The 26356-nt window shown below is 37.3% G+C and overlaps 1 protein-coding gene across 1 annotated transcript in view; it reads left to right on the top strand.

Annotated features, from left to right (window-relative positions):
- Window positions 1–26356, top strand: part of GREB1 (growth regulating estrogen receptor binding 1) — a 104364-nt gene that overhangs the window by 38829 nt on the left and 39179 nt on the right. The window contains exons 2-12 of the mRNA XM_076332768.1: window positions 3326–3482; window positions 10015–10134; window positions 10897–11073; window positions 17711–17893; window positions 18210–18353; window positions 19665–19790; window positions 21678–21800; window positions 22674–22811; window positions 22994–23179; window positions 23742–24092; window positions 25551–25679. Coding sequence (XP_076188883.1) covers window positions 3326–3482; window positions 10015–10134; window positions 10897–11073; window positions 17711–17893; window positions 18210–18353; window positions 19665–19790; window positions 21678–21800; window positions 22674–22811; window positions 22994–23179; window positions 23742–24092; window positions 25551–25679 — 1834 coding nt within the window. The remainder of the gene's footprint in view (window positions 1–3325; window positions 3483–10014; window positions 10135–10896; window positions 11074–17710; window positions 17894–18209; window positions 18354–19664; window positions 19791–21677; window positions 21801–22673; window positions 22812–22993; window positions 23180–23741; window positions 24093–25550; window positions 25680–26356) is intronic.

Genomic DNA, 26356 nt, shown 5'->3' with positions numbered 1-26356 from the left:
GTGCCACCCACTTGTATCCAAGAGAGACATAAACCTGGGCTGGGAACGCTGAGTTCATTGAAGCAGGGAAATAGGACTCAAAGCCTTTGCTTCCTGGTGCCACAGAGTCAGCAATTTACAATTCAGGTACCGCAGTCTGAGCAGCTTTAAAGAGAAGAGGGGATGACAACCATCGTAGAGTTAGTGAGAAACAGCTTCCCCCTTGCTTGCTCCGTAGAAGTAATTTCTCCTGCAACTGAGAGAGTCACTGGGACTCTGAATGACAAAGGCTGATGCTGGCAAAAAAAGCTCCTGCAATGCCTATTTTCTGGTTCCAGTGGTGTGTGTGTGATGATGAAAAATGGCTATAAAATGCTTATCACATCTTCCAAAGTATGTTCCTGGATTTATGATTGTGTTTGGCACTGTGATTGTAAGATCCCACAGGTACACGAGAGCTTACCAGGTGTACAAATCCAGAAAGCATATTTTTGTTTCATTTTACAAACCCATTCACATAATTAAATTAGCACCCCAATGGATAAACAAACATGTTTATGTTGTAAAGGATTCCAGGACCTGCCCCTTGCACAAATAACTTAATCTTAACTGATTCCTTATCTGTAAACATCACATCGGTAAGACGCTGGTTTCTGCCATCCCCAGGGTTAAATAACAGTTTCTGTTTTGTCCACTAGTGGACTCTGTGAATCCTGAGCATGTGTGTTAAATCCCTGTAAATGTTAAATCTATTTCTGTTCCTAACAAAACTGTACAGGATAATAGCTGACTATGTCTATGGAATAGAGTTTATAAACAGAAATATTACAGTGTTTTCTCATTCATCACAATTAGATCCAGATAGTGATCAGTAGAGCAAGTAAGCCTTCATTGCATAAAGCAGTCTGTGTGCCTATTCGTCTGGTAATGCTTTTGAGCTGTCTCAGAATGTTTTGTCTCACTCTGGATGAATTAAAAAAAACTTCCTATTTTTCATTCCTATTTAGTGAAGCTTTTCAAGAAGTAATAAGTTTGAAAATCAGGTAGACCAGTCTGCTTTGCATGGTCATGTTGAGAACAGGTAGAATCCAGCCCTTTGTAAGACAAGCCTCTGCCACTGCAGTCAAACTTTTGGATTCTCTTTGTGCTGTATCAGTGATTTTTTTTTTTTTAAGTGCAAAAAGTCTTTTGGATGTTATATAATTTTTTCATGTTTTGGCTCTGTATTTAAATAAAGCAGTCTATGTAAGAAAGTGTGTGGAATGGATGATAGCTGAATGCTGTTTCCATTCCTGAAGGTGTAACTTTGAATGTTAACATGTTGAGAGCATGTTCATATATTTTTATTTCTCTTCAGTCTGGACTTTCAAGACTGTGATGAACAGTCGTGTAGAACAATACACCTGAAAATACACCTGCACCTGAAAATGTAGAGGTGGGTCCCTGAGCCTGCAGGTGCTTCCAATCTAATGAGAAAATATGAGTTCATAATATGGGAAGGAATTTAAAAGAACAAAGAATTAAATAGGTATCTGTCAGCTATCTTGATAATTATTTGTCCCTGTTACATTAAACATAAAACATCAATGTAACAAAGACCAATAATTATCAAGATACTTGACAGTCATATGATGGTTGAAAGATGGATTAGAATTAGAACTAAACATCTTCTAGTGCTTTTGTGTAGAAACAGCATTTAGTATAATTCATTTCAGAGCTTGACCTTGGGTTTCCTGCATACACTTCTGATAAAGCTTTTTAAGGACAATACTAATGTCAGGCTTTCCTCATTGTCTTCAGCTGTGTTTGGTGTAGATGAAGCAGTACTTAAAACAAGAGGAGCCAGAGGGTTCCTATCAATGCAGAAAGGGAACTGTAATCTGCTTTTTGTGTTGGAAGAGAAGATGCATCCTCACTTCCATTTTAGCACTGAACATCATTAACAGGCTTTGCAGCTTCCCATCTACCCTTCACCAAATGGGTACATCAGTACTACTCACTGCAACTTTTCTGTTTGATTTTGTGTATATACATGAATATTTTGTCAGTAGTGCCTGCTTTTAATCTAGATCATGTTCTTAAATGCTGCCTGCATTGTTTTAAAATTCTTATTGTGCTTCTATTAATACTATATATAGTATGAATATGCTATATTATATAGTATTAATTATACTATCTATATAGCATTAACATGATACAAACAAGTATACAAAAATGTGATTATATATGTAAAATATGCTTTACAAACTCATAAAAAGATATCCAAATCGTCAACTTTGTGTGCTGTTCCTTTCAAACCCCTTTTGCCATCAAGATCAGTATGTGGTTTGACAGTAGTTTTTCTTGTGCTTGACTGATTCCTACAGGATGCTTCCCAACAGGCTCATTTCCCAAGCAGTACCCAGTGCTGAGGAGGGGCTGTTCAGTGTTTAGGAATTACTGCCACAAACAGGAAGCGTTTCGTGCTTTCTATTCACAGTTACTTGAGGAGGGAAAGGACATGGGGCCCAGGGCAAGAGCTACTTTGTAATAGGAAAAGAAAGCTGACATGGCTTTTGGTTATACCAGTTCATTGTATTCACTGTGGAAAGCAGGCAGCAGTTAAGTATGTGGGATATTCAGCTGGAATAGACTGACTCTTCAATGACAGAAGGAGTAAATTATGCGGTTTCACTAATAAGAAAGTCTTAATAATTAAATGCAAAATCAAATAGATACTTGATAATGTCTCATTCTAAAAAAAAAAAAATGCATGTTTACAGGGAAAAATACTGCTTAAGGTGAGAAGGTAAAGCCATTATATTTCACAATATCTGAGTTACAGCAATGCTACGTTATTTTTGAGACAGCACCTCTAAAAGATATGTTGAACTGCTTTAGCCATGAGTTTTCAGCCATGATGGGCCATGCAAAGATAAATACACAAACTGCTATTCCCCAGATCCTTTAACATTTATTCTGTTCAAATCATGTAAAACAGAAAGGCTGTTTAACAGATGAGATTGCTGACTATTGAAAATGCATCTCCTCAGTTGCTATATAAACCAAGAAATTACTCAAATTAGATTTCTAGCCACATCTTCAAGAAGGTGTCAAAGCTTGCTGCCTTTCTGCTGAATTAGAGAAAGCTGTTACTTTTAGATAACTTCCTGTAATTTACCAGCAGGATCTGCTCAGCGACTGCTGCAGTCAATGTTCTTTTCCTTTGCCTTTCTTTGTGGACACTGAAGCTTCTCTCTTTCATGAGAAATGTTGTAGTCTGACATCAACATGCAGTGATCAAGTTCTGACTGCTAAAATTGAAATACCTTTTTTTTTTCTTCTTGTCTCTTTTTTGTTTGAGAAGATGGGAAATTCTTACGCTGGTCAGCTCAAGACAACACGGTTTGAAGAAGTGTTGCATAATTCTATTGAGGCCTCTCTCCGCTCAAACAACTTAGTTCCCAGACCAATCTTTTCTCAGTTGTATTTGGAAGCTGAACAGCAACTCTCATCACTGGAAGGTAGGAAATAGTGGAATTTATATTTCTGCTCAAAGACAATTCTGCTGTTTGCTCTCCCAAGGCTCAGCACACACATTTCAAATCAGAATACAGAAAAACCAAAAGTATTTAAAGTTTTTCTTTGGATTTTTTATGATCTACAAATACATATATTTATGTATTAGAATTGGATTAAAAATACAAACTGCATTGTCTTTTATTTTGACAAAATTAAGCCACTTGCTTGCTCAGATTTATCAATATACATAAATTGAAGTACTAGGAATTGTTCCATTAAATGTGTGGAGGAATCTTTGGAGATTTGGAACATAAATTTGTTATCCTATAATTTATCATACACTGCTGAAAGTTATACAGTAAATGATGGTAAACACGTGACAGATTTATAAAAGATATATGCTAAGACTGATTTTCATTGTGAATGAATACAGCAGAAATACTTTTAGCTTTTAAGAAAGTTTGTAATTACTTTGGGCATAATATTTTTGGTTATTCTGTGGTTGCAAAGGTAAAAATTTAGGATGTGTTCTCTTGTAAACCCTGCAGAAGTTGGTGTTTAACACATGGGATTTCTCACTGAATTTCTGTGTGTGTTTCGAGAAACCTGCTGTCTGAGTTTCATTTGCTCAGTCTTTTTTTTTTTTTTCTTGGAAGTAGTATAGTTTAAATGAACTGTATAGATCTGATAAGCAAACTCATGATACATTTTGGTGTTTTGGTGTGCTGTTATGTGTAGTAGTCTCATGGTTTTCAGTGAGTTTACTGGCGTATGCAGAACACCGGCATGTTGGTACAAGGTTATGTTTAATAATTTCATTATTTAGCCATTTCTGTCACCAGGGTGGTGTTTCATTTCTTTTGACCAGGTCTACTTCCCCTGTCATACTTTGCTAAAGATGGCTTAGATATATATGTAATGAAAAATGCATAATGGTTAACAATCCACAGTAAGAGAAAAAAAAAAAATCAGCCCAAGAAATAGTAGTAGATAAAAGTATTTTGCATAGATGAAACTCTTTACTATTACCTCATGGTAACAGCTGAGAAAACATTTCTTGAAAAAGTAAATCTGCTCACAGCTCACACATCATTAGTAATTTCTTCCTTTTTTTTTTCTTCTTGCTAATATGGGACATAATAATGAATATACATTCATTGTTTAAATATATATGCTGCTTATTCCCTTCACAAAGTGATCCTTCTACCAAACCCTTCTATGAGGATTTTATAAACTTTTCCATGGCAACCACCTGTGATGTCACAAAATGGATTATGACATCAGTTGGGAAAGAAGCTACAGGAGCAGATGCATTGTTCAGGAACAAAAGTGCGATTTCACACTTCTGTAACTTCTTTCACAGAACTTTCCAAACCTTGAGGGGCTGATTCTGTTTTCTTTGCAGTTAATGGAAACAGAATTGAACTGTAATTAATTAAAAGTCTCAACAACAGCCTGGCAGAGAACGTTCCTTTCATGAAAGTTTCAGACAAGGGGAACTCTGAAGGGACCTGTAATAGAGTTTTTCCTAGGTAGTTCCTCAGGTGGGAGAGCTCTGCAAGCTGGTGTCATGTACTCTAGCCTCATCATAAATTGAAATTTCCACTTCTAGCCACATGAATCTCTGTGCTCTGAGGGCCAGGAGGCATCTGAAGCAGAGACCCATCCTTGGGGTCTTGTATAAGCCCCTGTCCTCCCCTCTCATTGTTATCTTTCCTTGGCCCTGGCATTCTGACATGGTGATATACTCGGACTATCCTTGGTCATAGCTGCCTGTTGGTCCTCAATACAGCAAGTGTTTTCCTATGGTGAAGCAGACATGATATAAATAATTTAGACAAGGTAGTGCAATGGGTCAATGCAACCCAAATGTTTTGGCTTTCCATTTTGTGGACTGATAACACGTTTTAGATGTTCAGAGTAGCATTTGGCAACAAAACCAGCCACTGGTAAATAAGGCTGATATTATGGATTTTTGTCTCTGATGATGTTACAGTATCAAAATTGCTAGAAAGCCTGACAATTGAGTATATAGTCAGTTTAAGAAAAAAACAATTGGAATTTTTTTTTTAAGCTTTATCAATCACCTGTTGTAACTTGTCATTATTTTTAGGTTTATATTTTTTTGTTTAAAAAACATTTTTCTGTGTCCTTTTGATACATAAATGACCATCTAAACCAGAAAAAAGTACGTAGCCACTGACACTAGCCTAATATCATTACATATCTGTCATGATAATTTATGCCTAAAAATAATTTATTTGTGCAAAAGAGACTGTAGTGTGCCTGGAGACAAGTTAAATGAACATGTTGGTCCCTTCTGGCCTAGATGTTACATTTTTTGCAGTGAACTTGCAAACATGTATTTTCCAGTGAGTATGGTTTTCCAGTCTACACATTCTAGGTTTGGAAAAAAAAAAAGTTATAAATGCATGCCTTTATAGTCATTTATATAATTACATTTGCCTATAAAATTATTTCTAGCTATGTAAATTAAAAGTGCCACGTTCACCTAAGTTGGTTTAGACATAATATCAGATCTCCTTGGCTCCAATAATAGTATGTTTTTTCATTCTGTTTTTTTTTTTTTTCTGCCTTTTTATTATTGATGTGTTTCCTCACTTCTCCAGACCTGGCAAATTCATGTAGTGCTTAAAATAGTCCAAAAATGTTATCTTTACTTAAACCTTTTGCTAGATTTTTCATTTTATCAAAAAGCCTGCAGTTTGCTGTGGTCGTACATTTCTAATGAGGGTCTTCTAAAGTCGTCTTAATTTTCTTAGCCTTTGTAATTGCAGAACATATTTGCAAATGGCAATAAATGGTCTCTATGTTCAGGAACTTTCTAGGAATGTGCATTAAAAACTCTTTGCAATAGAAGGCAAGGTTATTTGGCTTTAACAGGTTTAGATTTCTTGCATATCTCTGTTTGCCTAGTTATTACCATATAAACTGCAAATTAAACCTGTGGACTGGATTGCCAGTTATTAGAAGTCACTATGTACAGATCAGTGAGGCTTTTTAATCTAATTCTTCACTTCTGAAATCAAAATCCCATTTGAATCACAATCACATTCACAGTTTTGATTCTCTAATCACATCTTATTTCTCAAATACAAAATATATTTCTGCCATTTTTCTCTTGTGCTCTTAGATGCATTTGGGTGCCATCTTTTAGGCCTGTGTATTATGTTTCTGCCAAAGAGGTGTGAAGTTGGTTTCAAAAGTTAATGACAACCATTATTTTTCTGTTAGCATCCAAGTCCTATACCACTGATACCACTGGGACTTCAGTGGGAAAAGGGTGGGAAGCGGCGTGGCAAAGCAATGCAGAGCAGCAGTGTGGCAGTTGGCTCCACTGCAGTGAGGTGGTTCATTGGGTGGTGTTGTATTCAGCTCTGATAGCAGCACCACGTTCTGATGTGAACTTTGCAGCGAACTTGTGCCTTTGGTTAACTGCTTCCTTCCTTGATCTGCATTTAAGGGAGGCTGTCTGTTCATGGATACAATATATTTTGTGGCTGTTGATTTAAGTCCTGATGCTGCAATCAGTTTGTGGATAATATCAGCCCTATGAATAGTCCTGCTGAGAAAAAATTATATGTATATTAAAATATTGGCAGAACTTAACTTACATTTAAATTATACCTTAAGGAGAGAAGAATTTTCCATGTGAAATGTCTTAATCACAACTGTATAAGCATAAAGTTCTAATAAATCCTTTGTGAGAACTGAAAAGAATTCCTTAAAGCAGACAATGGTGTTTATAGTATCTATGAATAAATTTAAAATCCGTAAAATATGGACAGAGTCTTCACAGTATGTCTATTGGTTTAATGGTGCTATATTGTTACGTCAGCTGACTGCCTAGTTCTGTAACATACAACAGAAGAACTATGGTTGTGAGTCCACTTTTGCCATCACCTTGTCTCTGGTTTTGAGTGCTTGATTGTGTGTTCTTCTGGCATTGTTTAAGAAAAGAAGATGTGGAACAGGCACATGCAAACATAAAGGTCTTTGAAAGGGCCCTGCTTTAAAAGTAAAACGAAGAAGAAACTGTAGATCTTTTTTCAAACAAGCAGCAGAAACCCTAATGATGCCCTTTACAGGTGACAGCAGCTCATATTCGCTCTTGTACTCTGTTCATTTTTGACCTGAAAGTGCTGTAGCTCTCCTATTTCTTAGTCTCCACTTCCATTTCTTGTCTCTATCTTTTTTTTTTTTTTTTAAATGTGAAATTACCTGTTATGGCTGAACAAACCTAACAGTTTACCACTGCCCAAAGGGGAAAATCCCACATCCTGCTCCCCACACTCCTCCTAGCCACATGTTCCCATTTTCTCCCTTTTCATCAATTTTGGCATTTTTTGGATCTTCCACTGAGCTAACTTAATACATAAACTCAGTAAAAAAACCTGGTCACTTTTGTTTGCTTAGTTTTCTGCTGGGTTAGCAAGCTGGGATGGCTCAGCACAGGCTCCAGTAAGTGTCAGAACTGGCATAAAGAGGAAGGAAGGAACTTGATGGCTGGGAGTGTGGGGAAAGAGAGGAGAGCCAGACTCACCCCTTTTGCATTGCGTTTGGAAGTTAGTCAAGGTTAAGTCATACCACATAACTTACCCCTGACTTAAATAGCAAAGACAGAGAGCTTCACTTCTCCCTTTGTTCACTTTCAGCATTTTTCTCTTTAGACTACACCCTTAAAACAGCCGTGTGTAACGTTCTGTCCTTATCTGTGTGCAACAGGACTGAAGCTTGATGTTTAGATACTTAAAAGTAAACATACCCTTCAAATCCTCTTCTAGATTGAGGTGTAAGTCTTAATAACCCTTAGAGACAAATCTTCAAAATCCAGATTTACTTTCTTCAGCTTCCTCCCTAATTCTCATTTATCCTGTAGTATTTGTTTAGCTCTTTCTACAATAATTTGTCAATAAAATAAAATCATATTCTGAGGAGGGTCATAGGAAAAAAAAAATCCTCGATGAATATCCTATGGGATTCTGAGTGCCTGATCCAAAGTCAGTTGAAGCAAAGAGAGTACGTCCAGTTGACACTGAACTTTGGAGGATGACTGCAGTGTGCTCCATTGTTTTTCTGTTTCAAGACTAAAAGCTGGATCAACAGAATAATGTAGGAGCCTAACTGCTATTTTACTTGCCCAAGTCCAAACAGCTATTTGGCTTCTTGCTGATTCTCAAGTACCTGCAGCCCTTCACCACCCAATTTTGCGAGTGAAAGCTCTTTGTGTTTGCTGCAGGCATGTCCCTATGGAAGCTAGAAGCCTAAGACATAAGCACCACTGGGTTGACTTAGTAATTGTGCCCCATCTCTGTCATATGTAAGGCTGGATCTTGTCTGAAATTTTCCTTAGTCCTGCCCGTAGAAGTGTTCTCCCATTTACTATTTAGCTGCACTCCTCTGCTTGCCAGCTTTGTCCCATTTGCCATGAGCATGTCTGAGCCGTAAGAGGGGATGGAGTCATCGCTCACTATGTTTTGCTGGAGCTGTTGCATTATGCATGAAAAAATTATTGCCCTATGGGTAGAGAGAAGGAAAGAAGCAGTCTCTAGTTGGAAGGCTGAAACATACACCAATAATACACAGGTGAATTCTCTTAACAAGCAAGCTATCAGGTAAAAATGCGGATTTAGGTAGCTGGTGCACCAGAAAAGTAGTTTACAGCAGAGAATCTGAAGAAGAAACACCTAAAACCCTCTAAAAAATGGAGCCTATATCATGTATTCTTCTCCTCAGCATTCAGTATTGCCTCCTAGACTAGCACAGTCCATGCATAGGCTGCTGTGAATCATCTTCCTAGACATCTGCCTTTCCATGACATTGTACGGGGAGCAGCAGTGCTTTACTCAGAGTTCTGGCTTCTGGTAGGAGACAGACGGCCTGAGAATTAGGTGTTCTTATCGTGGCATCATCTGTGGTGAACCTAGTTTCAAACAGGAACCGTTTCTTCAGTTTCCTGTACAACATCAAGGACATGGTCAATACCTAATTAATAAAATCTGTACTTGGACTGTAGCCAGGACATTCTAAAGTGCTAAGAATTAATGACTTTGGGTTTATATTGGCTGTTAATATTATAAACAAAGGATACAGTTACACTGTTGTGATCAGTAAGAATTCAAACATCAGGAGTTAGGCTTCTAAAAATTGTGAGGTTAGCTTAAAAATAATGAGATTTAAAAAAATAACAAATTGAGGCTTCTTTTTATTTGTCCTTCAGGGTTTTTTTTTACTTTCTCAGGTGCAGTTGCGTCATGCTTTTGAATTTTTTTTGCACAGGAGCTAAAAGCTTTATTTTTTTAATGAAAGAAATTCTATTGTAAGTATGACTGGAAGTTGAAGCTTTAAGGAAACAACAAATATCTTAAGAGTTGGCAACAGTGAAGTCATTGTCAAGAGGAGAGAATCCAGTTTGCTGTAATACTTTCTGTAACTGGGTCACCCTGTTCATTCATTGGTTTGTTGCCAGTGTTTTCTGTTGTCTTAAGTCATTTATGCTATGATAATTTGTAGCAGGCAGCAGAGCAGATAATGAGGAAGAAGAAGAAGAGGAGGAGGAAGAAGGCTCAGAATCAAGTAGTCCTGTTTCTTACCAGATGAAGCCTCCCCCAGAAGGATGTTGCACTACTGATGGTAAGAAATGCACTAAACGTGCTGTCAGAAGGCATTTGCCCTGCTGAAAAGGGTAGGATTGGGGCCATTTCCCCTATAATTCATCAGAATGAGATAATCTATACAATATAGAAATACTAAAAATGTCAGTGTTCATTGCCTGCCGGATAAAGCTGGATTGCTCTTGGTTGCTTTTATATTTGATAGGGTCTTTGCCCAGTGTGTCAGATAAGCGTTTGTGTTGGAACGCCTGGCATGAGGACAGAACTTCTGTTCTCTTAGGCAATGTGACCTTTAAAAGGTTGAGTTTGCAGGCATGGCGTTTGCGAAAATGAATGTGGTAATTCTTACAGCTTTATCCTTGCTCTTTTCTATTTAAAGTGTACTTTATTCAATGTTGCTGTAAAAAATATTCGAAAACCCAGGAAAAACCGGTGAATTTCACCAGATATTGAGAACTGTTATCTCAATTTTTGAATGTCTGACCTAAGTTATGATGATGTTAGTAAATAGTCCCATAAGTATGTAGGTTGCAAAACATCATTAAGAGAAACTTCACTGTACATTTTCAGATTTTTATTTATTTATTGTACTGATAGCATCTGTTTATGGCTGACCAAAAGGCAGGGAAGAAAATTATCTCTTAGTTTGCCCTTGACCTCAGAGGATACAACTTTGTTTTTTATTAAAAATACAGGAAGTCCTTTAATAAAGACAATTGTGAGTATTAAACAAAAAAAAGTCTTGTCAACTTAAAAATACGTTGAATTGATTTTTTTCTAGGTTTCTGCCAGGCTGGTAAAGATTTGAGACTCGTTTCAATTTCCAATGAACATATTGAGGTACCATCAGGTTTTTTACTTGTTGGTGCAAAGTCACCAAATTTACCTGATCACCTTTTAGTGTGTGCTGTGGATAAAAGATTCCTGCCAGATGACAATGGGCGCAATGCCCTGTTGGGTAAGTGTCTGTGATTGCAGTAAGTGGATGCTTCTGTGGACTACAATTAATAGCTAATCTTTTTTTGCAGAGTGAGTTCAGCAGATCTTATTTCCATTTCACGTCTACAGTAACACTCACTGGTGACGCACAACAGGATAACAACTCGGAGCTGGCTATGTTTGCTTTGGAAAGATACAGAGTGAGCCAGTTCATTAGAAATGCTTCACCACCTTCTATCCGTTAGTCCAGGGCTAAAACCATTGCCTGATCAGTTTATGTCCTAGTCGCTGGAACTGCGCATCTGGTAACTGGACTTGTTGAACTGCTGCCTGTCTCTATTTTAGCTTTCCAAATACTAACATGGACAGACAGTAGATCTGTCAAGTGGAACTTTCAGGCTACTATATACATGTAAACAGTTTGAAGATAGTTTGGACTATAAAAATTTATGATCTTTTTGATTTATCTCTTTGAGATGGGGTAATATTCTCCACTGTGTTTGAACAATAGCATGGGTTCTGGATCCTAACCTATGACTTTTTGCTATTATCACAATATAAATAAATACGAATGATTATAAGTTGAAATTTTTCCTATATGTGTAATCAGGTAATACTGTGTGTCTGAATAATACTGTTTGTAGGATACTCTAATTTCTTGCTTTTCATCTATTTAAAAGTCTAACTTCTGACATAAAACTAGGTCCTTCTATCTATTTTTATTATAGACTTTCTGATGGCCATTAGCCTCATCCAAATCAACCCAAATAGGGATGATCTGCAATCATGTGAATGAATGAACTGAATATTAATGTTATTAAAATGGAATAGTTTTTATTCTGGGACAAGTGCTATATAATCGGATGGAGAACACTTTTTTTCAGTCAGGCACTCTCAGGTACTTATGTATTATTTTCTTAGTTAGTTAACCAAAAAATGCTGCATCATATATCTGTGTACCAGTCCGAGCTTTAAATAGCAAAAAGGAAACATTTGTTACGTCTTTTAACTGTTTTCTTTCACAAACACTGAGGGATATGATGTGAACTCAGTGGTTATGTCAGTTTGAGCAACTCTTCAAGGCATTTGGGATGACAGTGTAGTGTGAAGGTGCATAATGTAATTCTATGTACAGTAATTTCTTTCCTCATGTGATCTTGCAGAGTTGGATTGGTCACAGTACATTTGGCCAGTGATTGTAAAAGAATTAAGAGGGTTGTAAATCACACACGTGTTGTCATTTTAAAGATAAAGACAGGAATGTTGTACCACTCAAGTCATTCAGTGCTAGCACTATTAACAGCTTAAGCTCCTTAGGCTGTTAGCAGAGAGGAAGTAATGTATTTGTTAATTGCATGCTAAACAAGAATAGAAAAAGGCAACAGGAACATAACTGGGAGGTTTTTATGCTACTTGCATCCTCAGCTTGCTTATTTAATACATTTTAGTTTCCTGAAACCATTTAAATGCTTATTTTTGGCTGTTATGCACTTAAACACCAGTGAATCACATTCTTTTGCAAATAATTTTAGTAATTCTGTAGGATGACTTTTATGTATTCTATAACAAGCTTAAATGTGAAAAAACTTACATACTTTAAGATCCAAAGTCTTCATCTGAAAGCTGGGAAAAAAATAATGTTCCTGGTCCCTAATCTAATGAAAAACCACGATTTTTCTTATTGACATGACGATAGCATACTATTCGTACAATAGATCATACTGTAGATAGAAATTATTGATTCTGGTTTTCATACACTGATGCAAGTCAAATCAGGGAAGTAAAATTAGAAGCAGACATGAATAGTCTCACAGTTTCAGACAGTGAGATAAAAGACAAAACTGTTCTTGCTTTAAATTTTCTGTCTATTAGTATAACACACTGACCTCTGTCTCATGACAGATTTAAGTTGAAAATATTATACATGAAGAAGGGAAGCTCTTTTTATTGTCTTGCTTTTAAAGACAGGATAGAAGGCTTATTTTTGGTATGCTGAGTTTAGGCTGTTCTCCTTCAAACATGTTGGCCTTTTGAAACAGCATGGAAAGTGATCCCCTCAAGCCTTTCTAAGTTCAGAGGGAAATTGAATTGGATTCATTTTGCATTGAAATGAGCTGTCATCATGAGTCAGAGTATATCCCACACTTCTGGTAAGGCTTATTGGTGATACAGGCACATCACTTGTAACCCTTCAACCCCATTGTTTTTTCTTAATTTCATGCTTTTTCTCTTAATATACTGTGTTTTTGTAAGCTGTTACTCAGTACTGTAGATATTTTCCAAAATAATTTATTTGAAGGGAAAAGACACTAATGAATTACCCAATAGTTTCCTGATTTCTCATGGTCCGCCTGAATATGTTTGTGAAGATGCCTGTGGAGCATACAAAAATTCCAGAAGAAAACAGGAAATGTCTTGGTATTTTCCGGGCCAGCTTTTGACTTATGGTCTTGTTCCCATTAGGGGCTATTGATATGCCTGTGGGGCATGTGCCAGTTTATTGATTATGGTAATAAGTTGTCCCACCATCAAGGCATATGTGCTGGTGATTTGAAAGTAATTTCTGTTGGAGGTTGTTTTGTTTCTTTGGTTTTACAATTGACGTATGGTTCCATAGAAAAAATTTTTTTTTCTGGAAAACACTATATTTTTGGCAAGCAAAAAGTTCTCTGTGTCTGAGCATGTACCTCGTACACTTCTGTTAATCAAGTTAGATCACAGGTTTAACTACTCTGCAAAACAGATTCAGCTCTTTGCCTTTAGGAAGCTGTTTCTCAGAGTTTTTGTGACCTAAAGGAATGCTTAGATGGAGGAAGCACTTCTGTGATAGTGCGATATTTATTGTTTCCTAGTAAAAGCAGCTAACGTGTACCACTCCCAAAGGTTTTTTTCCTCTTTTGGGTTTTTTTCCCAGTTCTCACTCTTAAGGAGAGTCTCTCATGAGAAACAAAGCAGCTATTCACCCATCATTTTCCTTCCCAAAAGACCAAACAGCTGTCCACTTTCCTAGCAGGGAATAAGAAATCCCTTTTTTTTCCAGTGGGTCCCTGAGGTCAGAATGACGGAGGAAAAGATTAGTTTGCTTGCATTGTTAGCTGTGTGTAAGATGGAAACGTTGTAGTATAAAATACTGTGGCTGCTTCTGTTAAAATGTGCAATGTTCTATTGGGCTTTTGTAACAGTAGTGAGTTTCTGTACAATGGAGCTCTCCAGCTTGACCATATTGATTTAATTTATTTTTTAAATTTAGGACTTCAATCTTCAAATGGAGTGGTACTAAGAAGGAGGGAAAAATGTGGAGCATTGTCAGTGTCTGTGTGCTTTTTCTTGTGAGTAGGACTGAAAAGAAGAAATACTTTTGCTGAAAAGTTGGAAATATAATCATTCTTTGTCTTAAGCAAGCTGCCAACTTTCCACAAAAATATTAACATTAATTAAAAGCCTATTATTCATTTAAAAGAGAAACAGGAAGAAAATTTTCTGCCAATTTATGAAAGATTGGATTATGAAATATTAGATTATGAAATATTAGATGGATATCCTTCCATCTTGAGGTCCTCTCTTTATCCCTAGCACAAGCTCACTGTTGATCCAAAGGAACCATTTCCCCAGTGAGAAGGTAGATCGGGTTTCATACCCTTTTAGTCCAAGGTCCTTCTGACCGCAAGGTCCCTACTGTGGAAGAGCTTTTTAAATTATGAGCAATTGATCATTGTGATGTGAGCAAATTCAAGCAAATGCATATGATAAAATTCCAGACACAATCAAATACCTTCTGATTAAATAATCTTCAGAGCATAACAGCCTTAAGTCACTACTGAACTGAGTTGGATATGAACTGGTGACCTAAAGGTGAAAGGCTTTTAGCCCCTAAACTCCAGGCATTGATTTCTAATTCTCTTGTGAAATCAATCCCATGACATAGATGTATTGAGTCACCTTATGGCTGCCCCAACTCCCCTGACCTTTGTCCTCTCTATAATGTATGGAAGAATATTTAATGCAGCTTGTTTATGAAACAAGCTGTCCCCTCTATCAGCTGCTGCCTCGGGCCACGGCACGTGAACAGGGCGTGCAGAGAAAGGAGGATGATGAAATGTTTGGGTTCTCCATGTTCCTCAATCTGCTACATAAAGTGCTACGAGCAAGGTTGGCAGAGCCCTGCAGTGAGTGATGATTGAACAGCGTTTTATTGCATTGGAATTATAAGATCATGCTATGTTCTATCTGTGGTGTCAGGGCTGAGCTGTATTAACGAAGCAATGGCTGTCATCAACGAGAGCGTTGGTCAGAATGAATGGGATGAAAAATGGTGTTGGCAGGAGCTTGCAAGAAAGGACTCAGTCTGACTCAGAGGAACTGGGGAAGCTTGAGGTGAAAGATGATAGTTTGACTTAAAAGGAAAATTAAAAAATAAACTTCTAAAATGTTCTCCAAGGACTTTTCAAAACAAGTGGGCAATTTAGATCTGTTTAATACTTACTAGGCCTCACCTGTATGCTATATGTGGTGTAAACTAATTTTCCAGTAGACCTCACAGAGTTAAAAATAAGTGATTAGGGCAAAAGGTTATTTCAGGTAGAAGTTAATCTGTTTTAGGCAGAGGATGATTTACAAAAGTTACCAATAATGACTGATCTAAAGTCCACATGAAAAGATTTTATGTCCACTGTCCAACTTCTGTTGAACAAATATTTCTACCTGTGGCTTTGGCAAGTTGCTGGTCACTCTCAGCAAAATGATAAAACCTAAAGTGTACAGGTACTTCTACTTTACTTTTGGGAATGGTCCCCTTGTGCTTGTATTTGAAAACATGTAAGGGCTTGTAAGTGGCAACCAGGCAAAAATTGCAGTGCTGCTGGTCATGCTCAGTGTGCTGCCAAATGTATGGGAAGTTTTCATTTACTAGCAGAAGCATTTTTCATGATTTCTTAATCTGCATAAAATGCATGCAAACTCTACAGCTTTTGCCACATCCGTTCTAGTTTTGTTTCCTTTTGTTGTTACTTTTATTGCAGCTACTGAAGGCTCTGTGATGTTAGACAGATGCTTTTGTGCTGATGTAACACAGAGGATTCTGCAGAGTCATGCCTTGTCCTGATTTTATGAGTCATAATAACCTTTATCATCTTACTGACCAGGATCAGAGAGATAATAGGCAGCTTTCAATAGTTGTTAGCCACTTGTTCCCACGGAACAAGTCTGGTTCCCAGACCAATTTCCACATGAACTTATGTTTTTAATAAATTCTTCTGAGCCATTTGAAAACTAATGAAAGTGCTCGGCTTGTAAACCAAGCAACAGGTGTTTACAAAACATTGTATTTCAGTGCTTGTATTTTACAGAAGGAAAAAAAGTATTGACTGTTAATTTGAAAACTTAATTTGCCTGAAATATGTGATTGAGATCATCATTCTCGTTAAATAGCTCTTCACTTTATCTACCATACTATTGACCCTTTACTCCAGTTATACTATTTATTTCCAAAGTTATTCTCCATCTGTTATGTGAAATGCATTTCCTTTATTTTATTTTTGCCATCTTTCAATTCACTGAACACACCCTTTCCATTTCAATTCCTGTGACAATGCATAAAAATGTATATTAGATACGATTAAAATAAAAGAAAACTTCATGGTTCAGGTCTCGTGTAGGGAACAGAGAGAAAATTTCCATGGGAAAGATCATCTTCTAATTGCACACTGTAGGATTTCTTTGTAGAAAATACGTATTTTCAGACAGTTGCATTGGTCTGATGCAAGATGCAAATTTCCTAGGAAATACTTTGGAAAATGGACAAAAAAAGCTGTTTAAGAATGAAAGGCAGATAGTCAGCTGTGCAAGGAATGCCCTTTATTTACAGTGATAACGACATCACCATCATGAGCCCCTCTTTGAGGCTCAAACTGTGTATCTCGGAATGAGAGGAAATGGCAGTATCCCTGGAAGTGCCCCATCAAGCCTTAGTACAATAAGCTTCTTTACGTGCAAGGACTATGTCTGTCTTGTCTATAAAGTTGCAGACACTTTGTTTCCGTAATCATAAATAGTTTAAACTGCTGTGAAGTGCTAACACAGTCCAGCTATAATTTGAGAAAGCTACTTTACATTAATAGCCCAGGAAGTCTTTAGTATTTTTTCCTCTCGAAAAATGCATCTGTAGTAGGAACTTGGTACTTAAATATACTTAGATCTGATTAAATATAATAGATTAAATATACTTAATTTCTTGAGACTTAATTGCATGTTTAATTTCAATGAAAGCTGAAACAAGTGAAGCATGTATCTTCTGTGGTGTTGAATAGGGCTGGGGTTAAGCATGTGATTCAGTACTCTTCAATCAGAAACTTCTTGGTTTCACGTTTCACAGGTAGGTAATAAATAGGAATCGTGAACTTCTTCTGGTGTGAGAAAATGAAAAATACGGCCTATTTTAATTATTCTGTAAATGTGGGGCTCTGTTTTTGCAATCTGGTAGCCAAAGTGCAATACAGTGGATTTGATGTAATATTTTTTTTGGGGAAAATGTTAATAAAAAGTTCAGTCTGTGAAAAAAAACCACAAATACACTTTTCTCCAGGAAAGAGTTGTGTTTGGATGTTATTAATAGTGACCCACCTATCTCATTGGATTATATGTATTGTTTATTTTATCAGGCTTCTCTGGCAATTGTGTTGGCTGCGGCAAGAAGGGTTTCTGCTACTTTACAGAATTCTCAAATCACATTAATCTTAAACTGACCACTCAGCCCAAGAAACAGAAACACTTAAAGTATTATCTGGTCAGGAATGCACAGGGAGCTCTGACCAAAGGATCTGTAATCTGCTGGAAAGGGGCAGGTAAGATAATGAAGCTGTCTTCCTCGAGCTCTGGTTTTCATCATCCAAGCTTAGCTATCACAGCGACTGGCGTCTGTGTTAAACCTAAGACAGATCAGTTGAAAGAAAGACTCTTTAAAGCTAGGTGATTACTAGAGCAGCTATAAAAAGCAATTGACTGACCTAATATGAGGATGGCATGTCTGAAGACATCGGTTCCTCCCTTCCAAGTGCTGTAGTCCCCAGGTAATTCATGTGTGAAATTATCAAATCAAATCTGCAGAGAAAAAGCAAATGCCGCTGTTGTCAGGGGATAAGAAGTTTCTTTTTTGTTAAGAGTTCAGAGGCCGGCAGTCTTCGTCCAGCACCTGCTCAAGCACATTGTTCCAACTGCCAGAAAGTTCGGGCCTCTCAGGAAGCACCTCAAGTGAGCCGCTCCCAGCAGCAAACCCAAGTGCTCCGTCTGGGACTCAGCAAACAGGTACCACTTAGAAGGAAAACACGCTGGGTTAGCACCTACTCTTACTCCTCTGTGCATGTGTATTTGTGTGTACTTGTGTGAATGGAAAGACAAACAAATAAGCACGCTACCACATAAAATAAAACAGGTTGAATAGATTTAGAGATATATTACAAATAAAGAAAACAATCATACTTTGAAGGGTTCTTACTGTCCATTTTTTCCCCTCAGGTTTATGTATTAAAGCTTAGCAAATAATAAAATAGGTGTTCTGCAGCTTGCTCATAGCTAAGGCAAATAAAAATTTTTTAAAAGCCATTATTTTTAAAGTTGCTGAGAATGGGTATTACGTTCCTCCAGCTGTTGCTTGTCTGGTCACAGATGACAAATGTTACAGGAACCAGTGTCGTTTCAGCTTTTTTTTCTGATCCAGTCTATTTTATGTTATGACCAGAATCCTCTCTATTGCAGGCATTATATGGGCATCAGTTTAAAAGCTTCTGGGTTTTTTCTTCTGCTGAGAAAAGTGGCTTTAGTATTAAAAAACAAACTAATGATCAGTATCTGTAACTTTTTTTGTATTAAAAGTTCTTTCTGAAACATTTACTTTTCCATTAGCTTGACATATGTGAAAGGTGATGGATGATAGAGGCTGGAGTGATCTCTCTGAGCTTCTTCCTAATGAAAACAGCTCTTTAATGTCTTGTGACTGTTGCAGAGATTCACACAGCAGAACTGAGGCGCATCTGTTGGTGGTTATATTCTCTCGGTGAGATAAAAGCCTGTTAAATAGTTGTGATCTGGAATACTGGTACCCCTCCAGAACAAATCATTAATCTCTTTATAATAGCAGATTGGCATTTTTTTTGTCAGAGATTACATATATAAAAAAGCTACATTAATTACAAGCATATTACGCTTGAGAAAACCTCTCTCTTTAATGCAGCATAGTTAAAAAGAAGCTTGGAAAGAGGATGGAATTGGAATGGAGGCTTAGGAGATTTTTAGTAAATTTTAAACAACCTCTCTTACTCTTTTAGCTGGTTCTTGAGTAAACTTCATGTAAGAGCTAGGGTCCATCTGCAAAGAAGCTAAAGGATCTGACATATGTATTTAATTGCAGAATCGGATTTTACTCAGGCACTTACTTGGGAGTCAGCAATAATCTGGTATAAGATCAGAAGTGGGTTTGTTTTGTTCAGCATTGCATTCACTCTGAGCAGATCCATATGGCTCTATTAAAGTAAATGATCAAGTGATCAGTTTATTATATCAATTGGGATCTTGATCTAGAAATGTTTCATGTAAATACTTTGTTTTTTTTCTTGCCAGCTGCAGCCATAGATCACATCCCTTCAACAGCAGCGTTCAGCTCAGCAGTTTATAATGGCAAGGAATCGCCTAAACAACAGTTGGTGAAAAATAACCTGTCTGCTCTGACAAGACCTTCGGTATTAGGTATTTGTATGGATTTGTTGTTTAATAACCCTAAACTCTATATTCCATGGGTATAATAGAAGCATTGAACAAATGATATCATGATCGTAATTTCCTGTATGAATAGAAATTACTATTCCCTTCCAAGTCCTTTCTGACCATAACACTTTTTTCTCTGTTAATTTAAAAAAAAAAATATATTATTTATATGTTTTCAGCCATAGTTTGTTACAGTTCAGATTATTAATTGGAAGTTTTTCATTGTATTTGCAGTTCATTCATTTAATAGAAGTACAGTCTAGATTTTGAATCCAGGTTCTTAAAGAATGTGTCAGTTTGCATCAATCTCACCAACAGGTTTTGTGAGGGGAATTAAGAAAGATTTATAAGTAAACACTCATAGGATAATTCCTATGTTGCAGTTCACCTTGGGATGGAGAACTAGACTTTTGACAACTGGCTCCAAATTAAAGAAACTGTCCTCACTGCACCATTATCATCATGATTTGTGTTAATTGTTTTCTGTCACAAACTGTACTCTGTGTCACTGGCTTGTTTAAGCAAGAAAGTTAGTCTTCAATATGGCTAGAAACATGCTATAGCTCTATTTTAGAATAAGTCTTCTCAAGTTTCCCGGCTGGCATCACAGCCAAATTCTTTCTCTACCCATTCAGGTTCTTGATCTCTTTCTTCCATGCAGCAACATACTCTTGCCAATTCATTTCAGACAGATTACTTTCACATATCAACATATCTGCAGGAAAGAGTACGACATTTTCAAATAAAAAAGTCTTTGTTTTGCTCTAACTATCTTGTGACTTTTGTCACAACATTATGCCAGGAAACTAAACGAAAGAATGAGTAGCACAAATGGCTAAATACTGCCCTCACGTGGTAAAAGTTTAAAGGACAAAGTCATCTTTGAAAACCTGTACATAAGGTTCTTCTGCAAGTGAACAATCTTATTCTAGATCTGAAGACTTCAGGTTTATTTTTAATTTTAATATCTTTTGCAAAATTAACCCCCCCTTTTTTATATAAGATTCTTACTCTGTCTTGAATTTTATGTGGGACTAACCATTCTGCCAGGAGATAAAGCCCTGGCCAGTGTGAAGTAGTGTTATGACCTCTGCATAGTCATGTCCAGAAAGAGAAATAGCTCAATCCTGCAAGATGCTGAGCAATTCCTGGAGGACCATTGACTCTCAATAATTAGAAATACTTTGTTAGTGGAAGCTCATCATTCTAGGATTTTGTAGGAGTGCACAAGAAGATTCAAGAAATTAATCATCAGGAGCTTTTAGAAAAACTGAGAAAGTTATGTTTTTACAGACAAAGGTGTTGGAGCTACACGTGGGTAAGAGAAAAGCGCAGAAGTAATTTGCTAGGAGTTAATATGGAATAACATAAAACCAAAGATGGTAACCAGCATTAAAATCCTGTAAATGGGAAAATTGTTGAAAAGAACTCAGATCTTTATTACTATTACCCTGAAACCCTTGAGAATTTTATTTTGCAATAAGTTACATGAAACACTGTGTCGTGTTCAGAAATAAAAGGAGCAAAATGCCCACAGTGTTGACTTCAAAATATTAACACTCAGAAGCATTCTTAGTACCTGTCTCATTCTTACTACGTTATTCTTAGTACAGAGTAAACATTGCTATAAAAGAAGTGAAGTCTGCCTAGATAATTAAGAGTTCTCTGCACCAGAAAATTTCCAGAGATTTAAGCAGGACATAGCAAAGTAAAATAAAAACCATAAAGAATTATTATATTCATGGAGTTGACCCTGTCTACCACAGTACTTAATGCACACATTCAGTCTATCAAAACATATTGAATTACCATGCACAAAACTAAATACATTTTATTCTAATACTTTTCTGAAATATTACTGTTATTCAGGCACTTTAACAAATTCAGGGCCTCCAAAAAAGCGCCATAAAGGTTGGTCACCAGAATCTCCATCATCTACTGAAACTTGGAACTTGCAGCTCAACCCACAGGCTCCAAACAGAATTAAAAATGGTAAGCTATACCCAAGGTAACGATAATGTTTGTTTCATTATTCAGAAAATAATGGGGGAAAAGAGGCAATATTTTAAAGACGGATGCAGATTCGCGTTAGAGTTTTGAAAGGTGTTTGATACCTACATGCTCACCTACATTTAGGTGCTTCATTTCCATTGATTTCTTTTTGAGGCTCTGAGCTTAACTCTCATTGGGATCCAGTCATCAAGTTGTTATTAACAAATCCCAACTGGTGCCTGTGTCCATCTTTAGACACCGAAACACCTTTGGGATATTAAAATTATTGTCATAACTCAGGACAAGGTACCATCCATTGTTTCAATTATTTGTCACAGGGTTCTTGGCACTTGGATTTTATAGTCTAGACACAGACTAGAGTGACGTGCAGTAAAATAAACCTGCTTTCCCCAAAATGTTTTCTTGTAATGTGCTATTGTTTAAATTAAAATTACAGTAAAGAAGTTACGATTGAGCAAACATTGAATCTTATTTTTTTCTTTCTTTCCAGAAAACCTGTTTAGAAGTAATGAAATTAAATATATCATACAGAACACACAAATCATAACTATTTGTGCATTGATATCACATAAGTCTCTGTATTCTTGCATTCATATCTGGAACTGTTTGTTTATAAACATTTCAAAATCTTCAGATGCATGTGCAATGTTCAAGATTGTAACAATATAATTAGTTCTCCAAGAAAGTTAGCATAATAGTATGGGTTGTAGTAACAGCTCATGAAATGTGATGTAACCAGAAAAAGCATTTAATACTGAAACCAAATGTGGGTATGAGATGATGTTGAATAACTTTTCTTTGAGGAAATAATTATTAGACCTGACTCCAGTAATAATATGTCTAAAATCTTAGATGGAGGAAGCCTATCATCTTTACCACATTCTGCTTTGGTGGGGCCAGCCTCATCTCCAATGGTGGGCTCAGGAGAACCAGTCTCAGTTCCTGACAACTTGTTGAAAATCTGTAAAGCAAAGCCAGTTATTTTTAAAGGTAAAAACCCCAACCCTCCAACAAGACCTTAACTCTTTTTTGTAAGGGATGTAAAGATATGTCCTACTGCTAAACACTGCTAAAGCTGTCAATTTTAAAAGGTTTACTATTAGAACTGTTTAATGTATACATGGGAAATTATGAAATTAATGCGATGTGTACAAACATTGTTTATTTTGTAGGTCATGGAAACTTCCCTTATCTTTGTGGGAACATTAATGATGTGATAGTGAGCTCTTTGTTGTACACCTGTTACAGAAATTCACAGTCTTTATCTAGAGCTTATGAACAATATGGCGCCTCCACAATACAGCCTATTTCAGAGGAAATGCAGCTCTTACTGACTGTCTACTACCTTGTTCAACTAGGTAAGATTATTTTACATCCAGAAAGACTTCAATGAACATATTACATGCTGGTAAATGAGAAAGGGAATATTAGGGCAGGACAATATTAAATATCAGTCTTAGGACGTGATATTAAACAATTTCATTTGTGGTACTGAAACAAAACTAAATCATTAGTTCTTGAAGATCAGACAGATTGAAATATAATCATACAAAGTTCATCTTCTATAATCTGGGACCTCGGTAAATGAAAATAAAAAAAGGAAAAGAGCTGTAATTCACTGCTCTTGCATACAGTCTGTGGTTTAGAAGTAGTATTATGCTGAGACAGGCAGCACTCAACCTCTTAAATATTTCTAATTACTGATACTCAGGTTCCAATTAGGGCAGCTTTACTTGAGTATCACAAAGGCACTTCAAAATGAAAAAATTGGTTCACATCTGCTAAAGGCAATAGAGTCATGCATGCATAAATCTTGAAACATGACCATCTCTAAAAAAGTACATATCTTGAAAAAAGATGTTTTCAACTCAACAGTTTTGTTTAATTGTTTCATAATACTTTCCTCTTAAATTTTTTTAGCCTCGGACCAGGTCCCTTTGATTGAGGATTTGGAACAAATATTCATGCGTTCATGGCGGGAATCACACCTGTCTGAAATCCGTCAGTACCAACAGGCTATTCCACAAACCTTTTCTCAAGTGCCCAGCCAGATTGCACCAGTGACTTCAGCCCAGCTCCCCTGGCTGGCGGGCCTCGCAGCTAGCTCCTGTAATGATAGCGTCCATATCATTGAGTGCAGCTACTCGCTGGCTGAAGGGCTTTCAGAAATGTTTAAGCTGCTCATTGAAGGAAAATTAATAAAGACAAACTACGTGGTGATCATATGTGCCAGTAGAAATCGAGCCATTGATTCCTGCATTGTGATAACAGGTGAGATCCCAAGGGTGTATCTCCAGGCAAAACAGAGTAATTCAATGCTATGAGGAGTTTGGTTGGAGTTTCAATAAGCTGCCTCAGAAAGCAGAGCTTTGACCAACAAATAATGGGTTTTGATGAACCCAAGTTGATGCTGCACAGTTGGGTCTCTCCCCAGCAAATCACATTCTGCCCGAGTTACCTGTTTTCTCACCAAGGCATCCCAGCCAACACTACTACAAACAGATAATGGCATATTACAGCACACATAGTGCATAAAGCTCTCTTGCTCTGTGTGACTGCGATAATACTGCGAGCAGAGGGCCAAGCATTTTCTTAGCTTCTAAAAGATGGTCTTTCAATGTCATTCCCTTCGACAGCCTGGATACCCCCAGTATCGATACAGGCTGGGGGTTGAAGGGATTGAGAGCAGCCCTGCAGAGAAGGACTTGGGGGTACTGGTGGATAAAAAGCTGGACACGAGCCAGCAATGTGCGCTCACAGCCCAGAAGGCCAATGGTATCCTGGGCTGCATCCAAAGAAGCGTGGCCAGCAGGTCGAGGGAGGGGATTCTGCCCCTCTACTCTGCTCTGGTGAGACCCCACCTGGAGTCCTGCGTCCAGCTCTGGAGCCCTCAGCATAAGAAAGACACGGACCTGTTGGAGCAGGTCCAGAGGAGGGTCATGAAAGTGATCAGGGGGATGGAACACCTCTCCTATGAAGAAAGGCTGAGAGAGTTGGGGTTGTTCAGCCTGGAGAGTATTCTCCTCTCCTCCTGGAGAGGAGAAGGCTTCAGGGAGACCTTATTGCAGCCTTTCAGTACTTCAAGGGGGCTTATAAGAAAGATGGGAACAAACTTCTTAGCAGGGCCTGTTGCAACAGGACAAGGTGGAATGGCTTTAAACTAAAGGGAGGTAGATTGAGACTAGATATAAAGAAGAAATTTTTTACACTGAGGGTGGTGAAACACTGGCACAGGTTGCCCCGAGAGGTGGTGGATGCCCCATCCCTGGAAACCTTCAAGGTCAGGTTGGAGGGGGCTCTGAGCAACCTGATCTAGTTGAAGATGTCCCTGCTTGTTGCAGGGGGGTTGGACTAGATGACCTTTAAAGGTCCCTTCCAACCCAAACTATTCTACGATTCTATGCTGATAATTAAACAAATTATTTGAATGGCCATTCAAAGATTCATTATGAGTGTAAGATAATTGACAATTCCTTTGACTATTTATATGCTCTTTTTATATACTGCATCAACAAATCTTTCCTAAAAAGGGAAAGAAACACAAAGAATTATAAAACATGAATCTATCTTACAGGTGTCTGGTGCATACATCTATAGGAGAGAGAAAAGACTCATCTCTGCCATTTTTGTGTGTGTGGTATTCATTTAACTGGGTAGTATTTTTATTACGACTTAGAACATTTTTACTTGAGTTTGAAGTGCTTTCAAAATTACTTTTTTGTCTTTTAGGAAAGTATCAGGCAAGAGTTCTGTCTGAGAGCATGCTCACTCCTTTGGACTACCAAAAAGAAGTGAACTATCAGCTGGTCACAGGGAAAGTGGAAACTCTGGGGTCCTTCTTTAGCACACTCTGCCCAGGTACCTAACAGGTTGTAAGGAGGCATGTTTCCAAGTCCCTGAAACTTTTAAGTCAGAGAGAAAATAGCTGTGCTCATTACCTTTCCAGAAGCAAGACATTATGAGAAATATATAAAAAATGCAGAACGAAGTTGTGAAAGTACATTTCAATTGAAATTCCTCCTAAAAGTGTCAGTTTCTAAAATCCCTCAGTTTCATAAAAATATGCCAGCAAATAGCTGAGCATATTATTCTTATATATTATATATATAATATATATAATATTATTCTTAGCTATGCAAATCCATCCATATATACTATGCAAGTCTATATCCATATGAATGTATAAATTCTTTTGCCCTAAGCACAGAATTCGTTTAGACCATGATAGAACAGAGTTATTTTATCAAAGGAAGGATTTGTCCTTTCAACTTACCATACTGTAAACTTGATCATGATGCATGGGAAAGAGAGGAAAATTGCAGAGAGCCAGGGTTACTGGATCTTTTTTTAACTGAGTATACTGAGGATTACTACAGGCAGGATTATCTGGGGATACATCCAGCCCCATGGAAAGTTAAACCGTATCACACAACTAGAGCAAATGCAGCATATTTGTCAATGTTAATGGGATGTCACAGTCCCCTTTGCCATTCACGTCACATCGGTAAATCTGTACTTAGATCACAAGAACCCTT

The sequence above is a fragment of the Aptenodytes patagonicus genome, chromosome 3 (assembly GCF_965638725.1).
Source record: "Aptenodytes patagonicus chromosome 3, bAptPat1.pri.cur, whole genome shotgun sequence".
NCBI classification, from domain to species: Eukaryota; Metazoa; Chordata; class Aves; order Sphenisciformes; family Spheniscidae; genus Aptenodytes; species Aptenodytes patagonicus.
The sequence above is the reverse complement of the archived record's forward strand: the minus strand, read 5'-3'. Positions and strand labels throughout refer to the sequence as shown.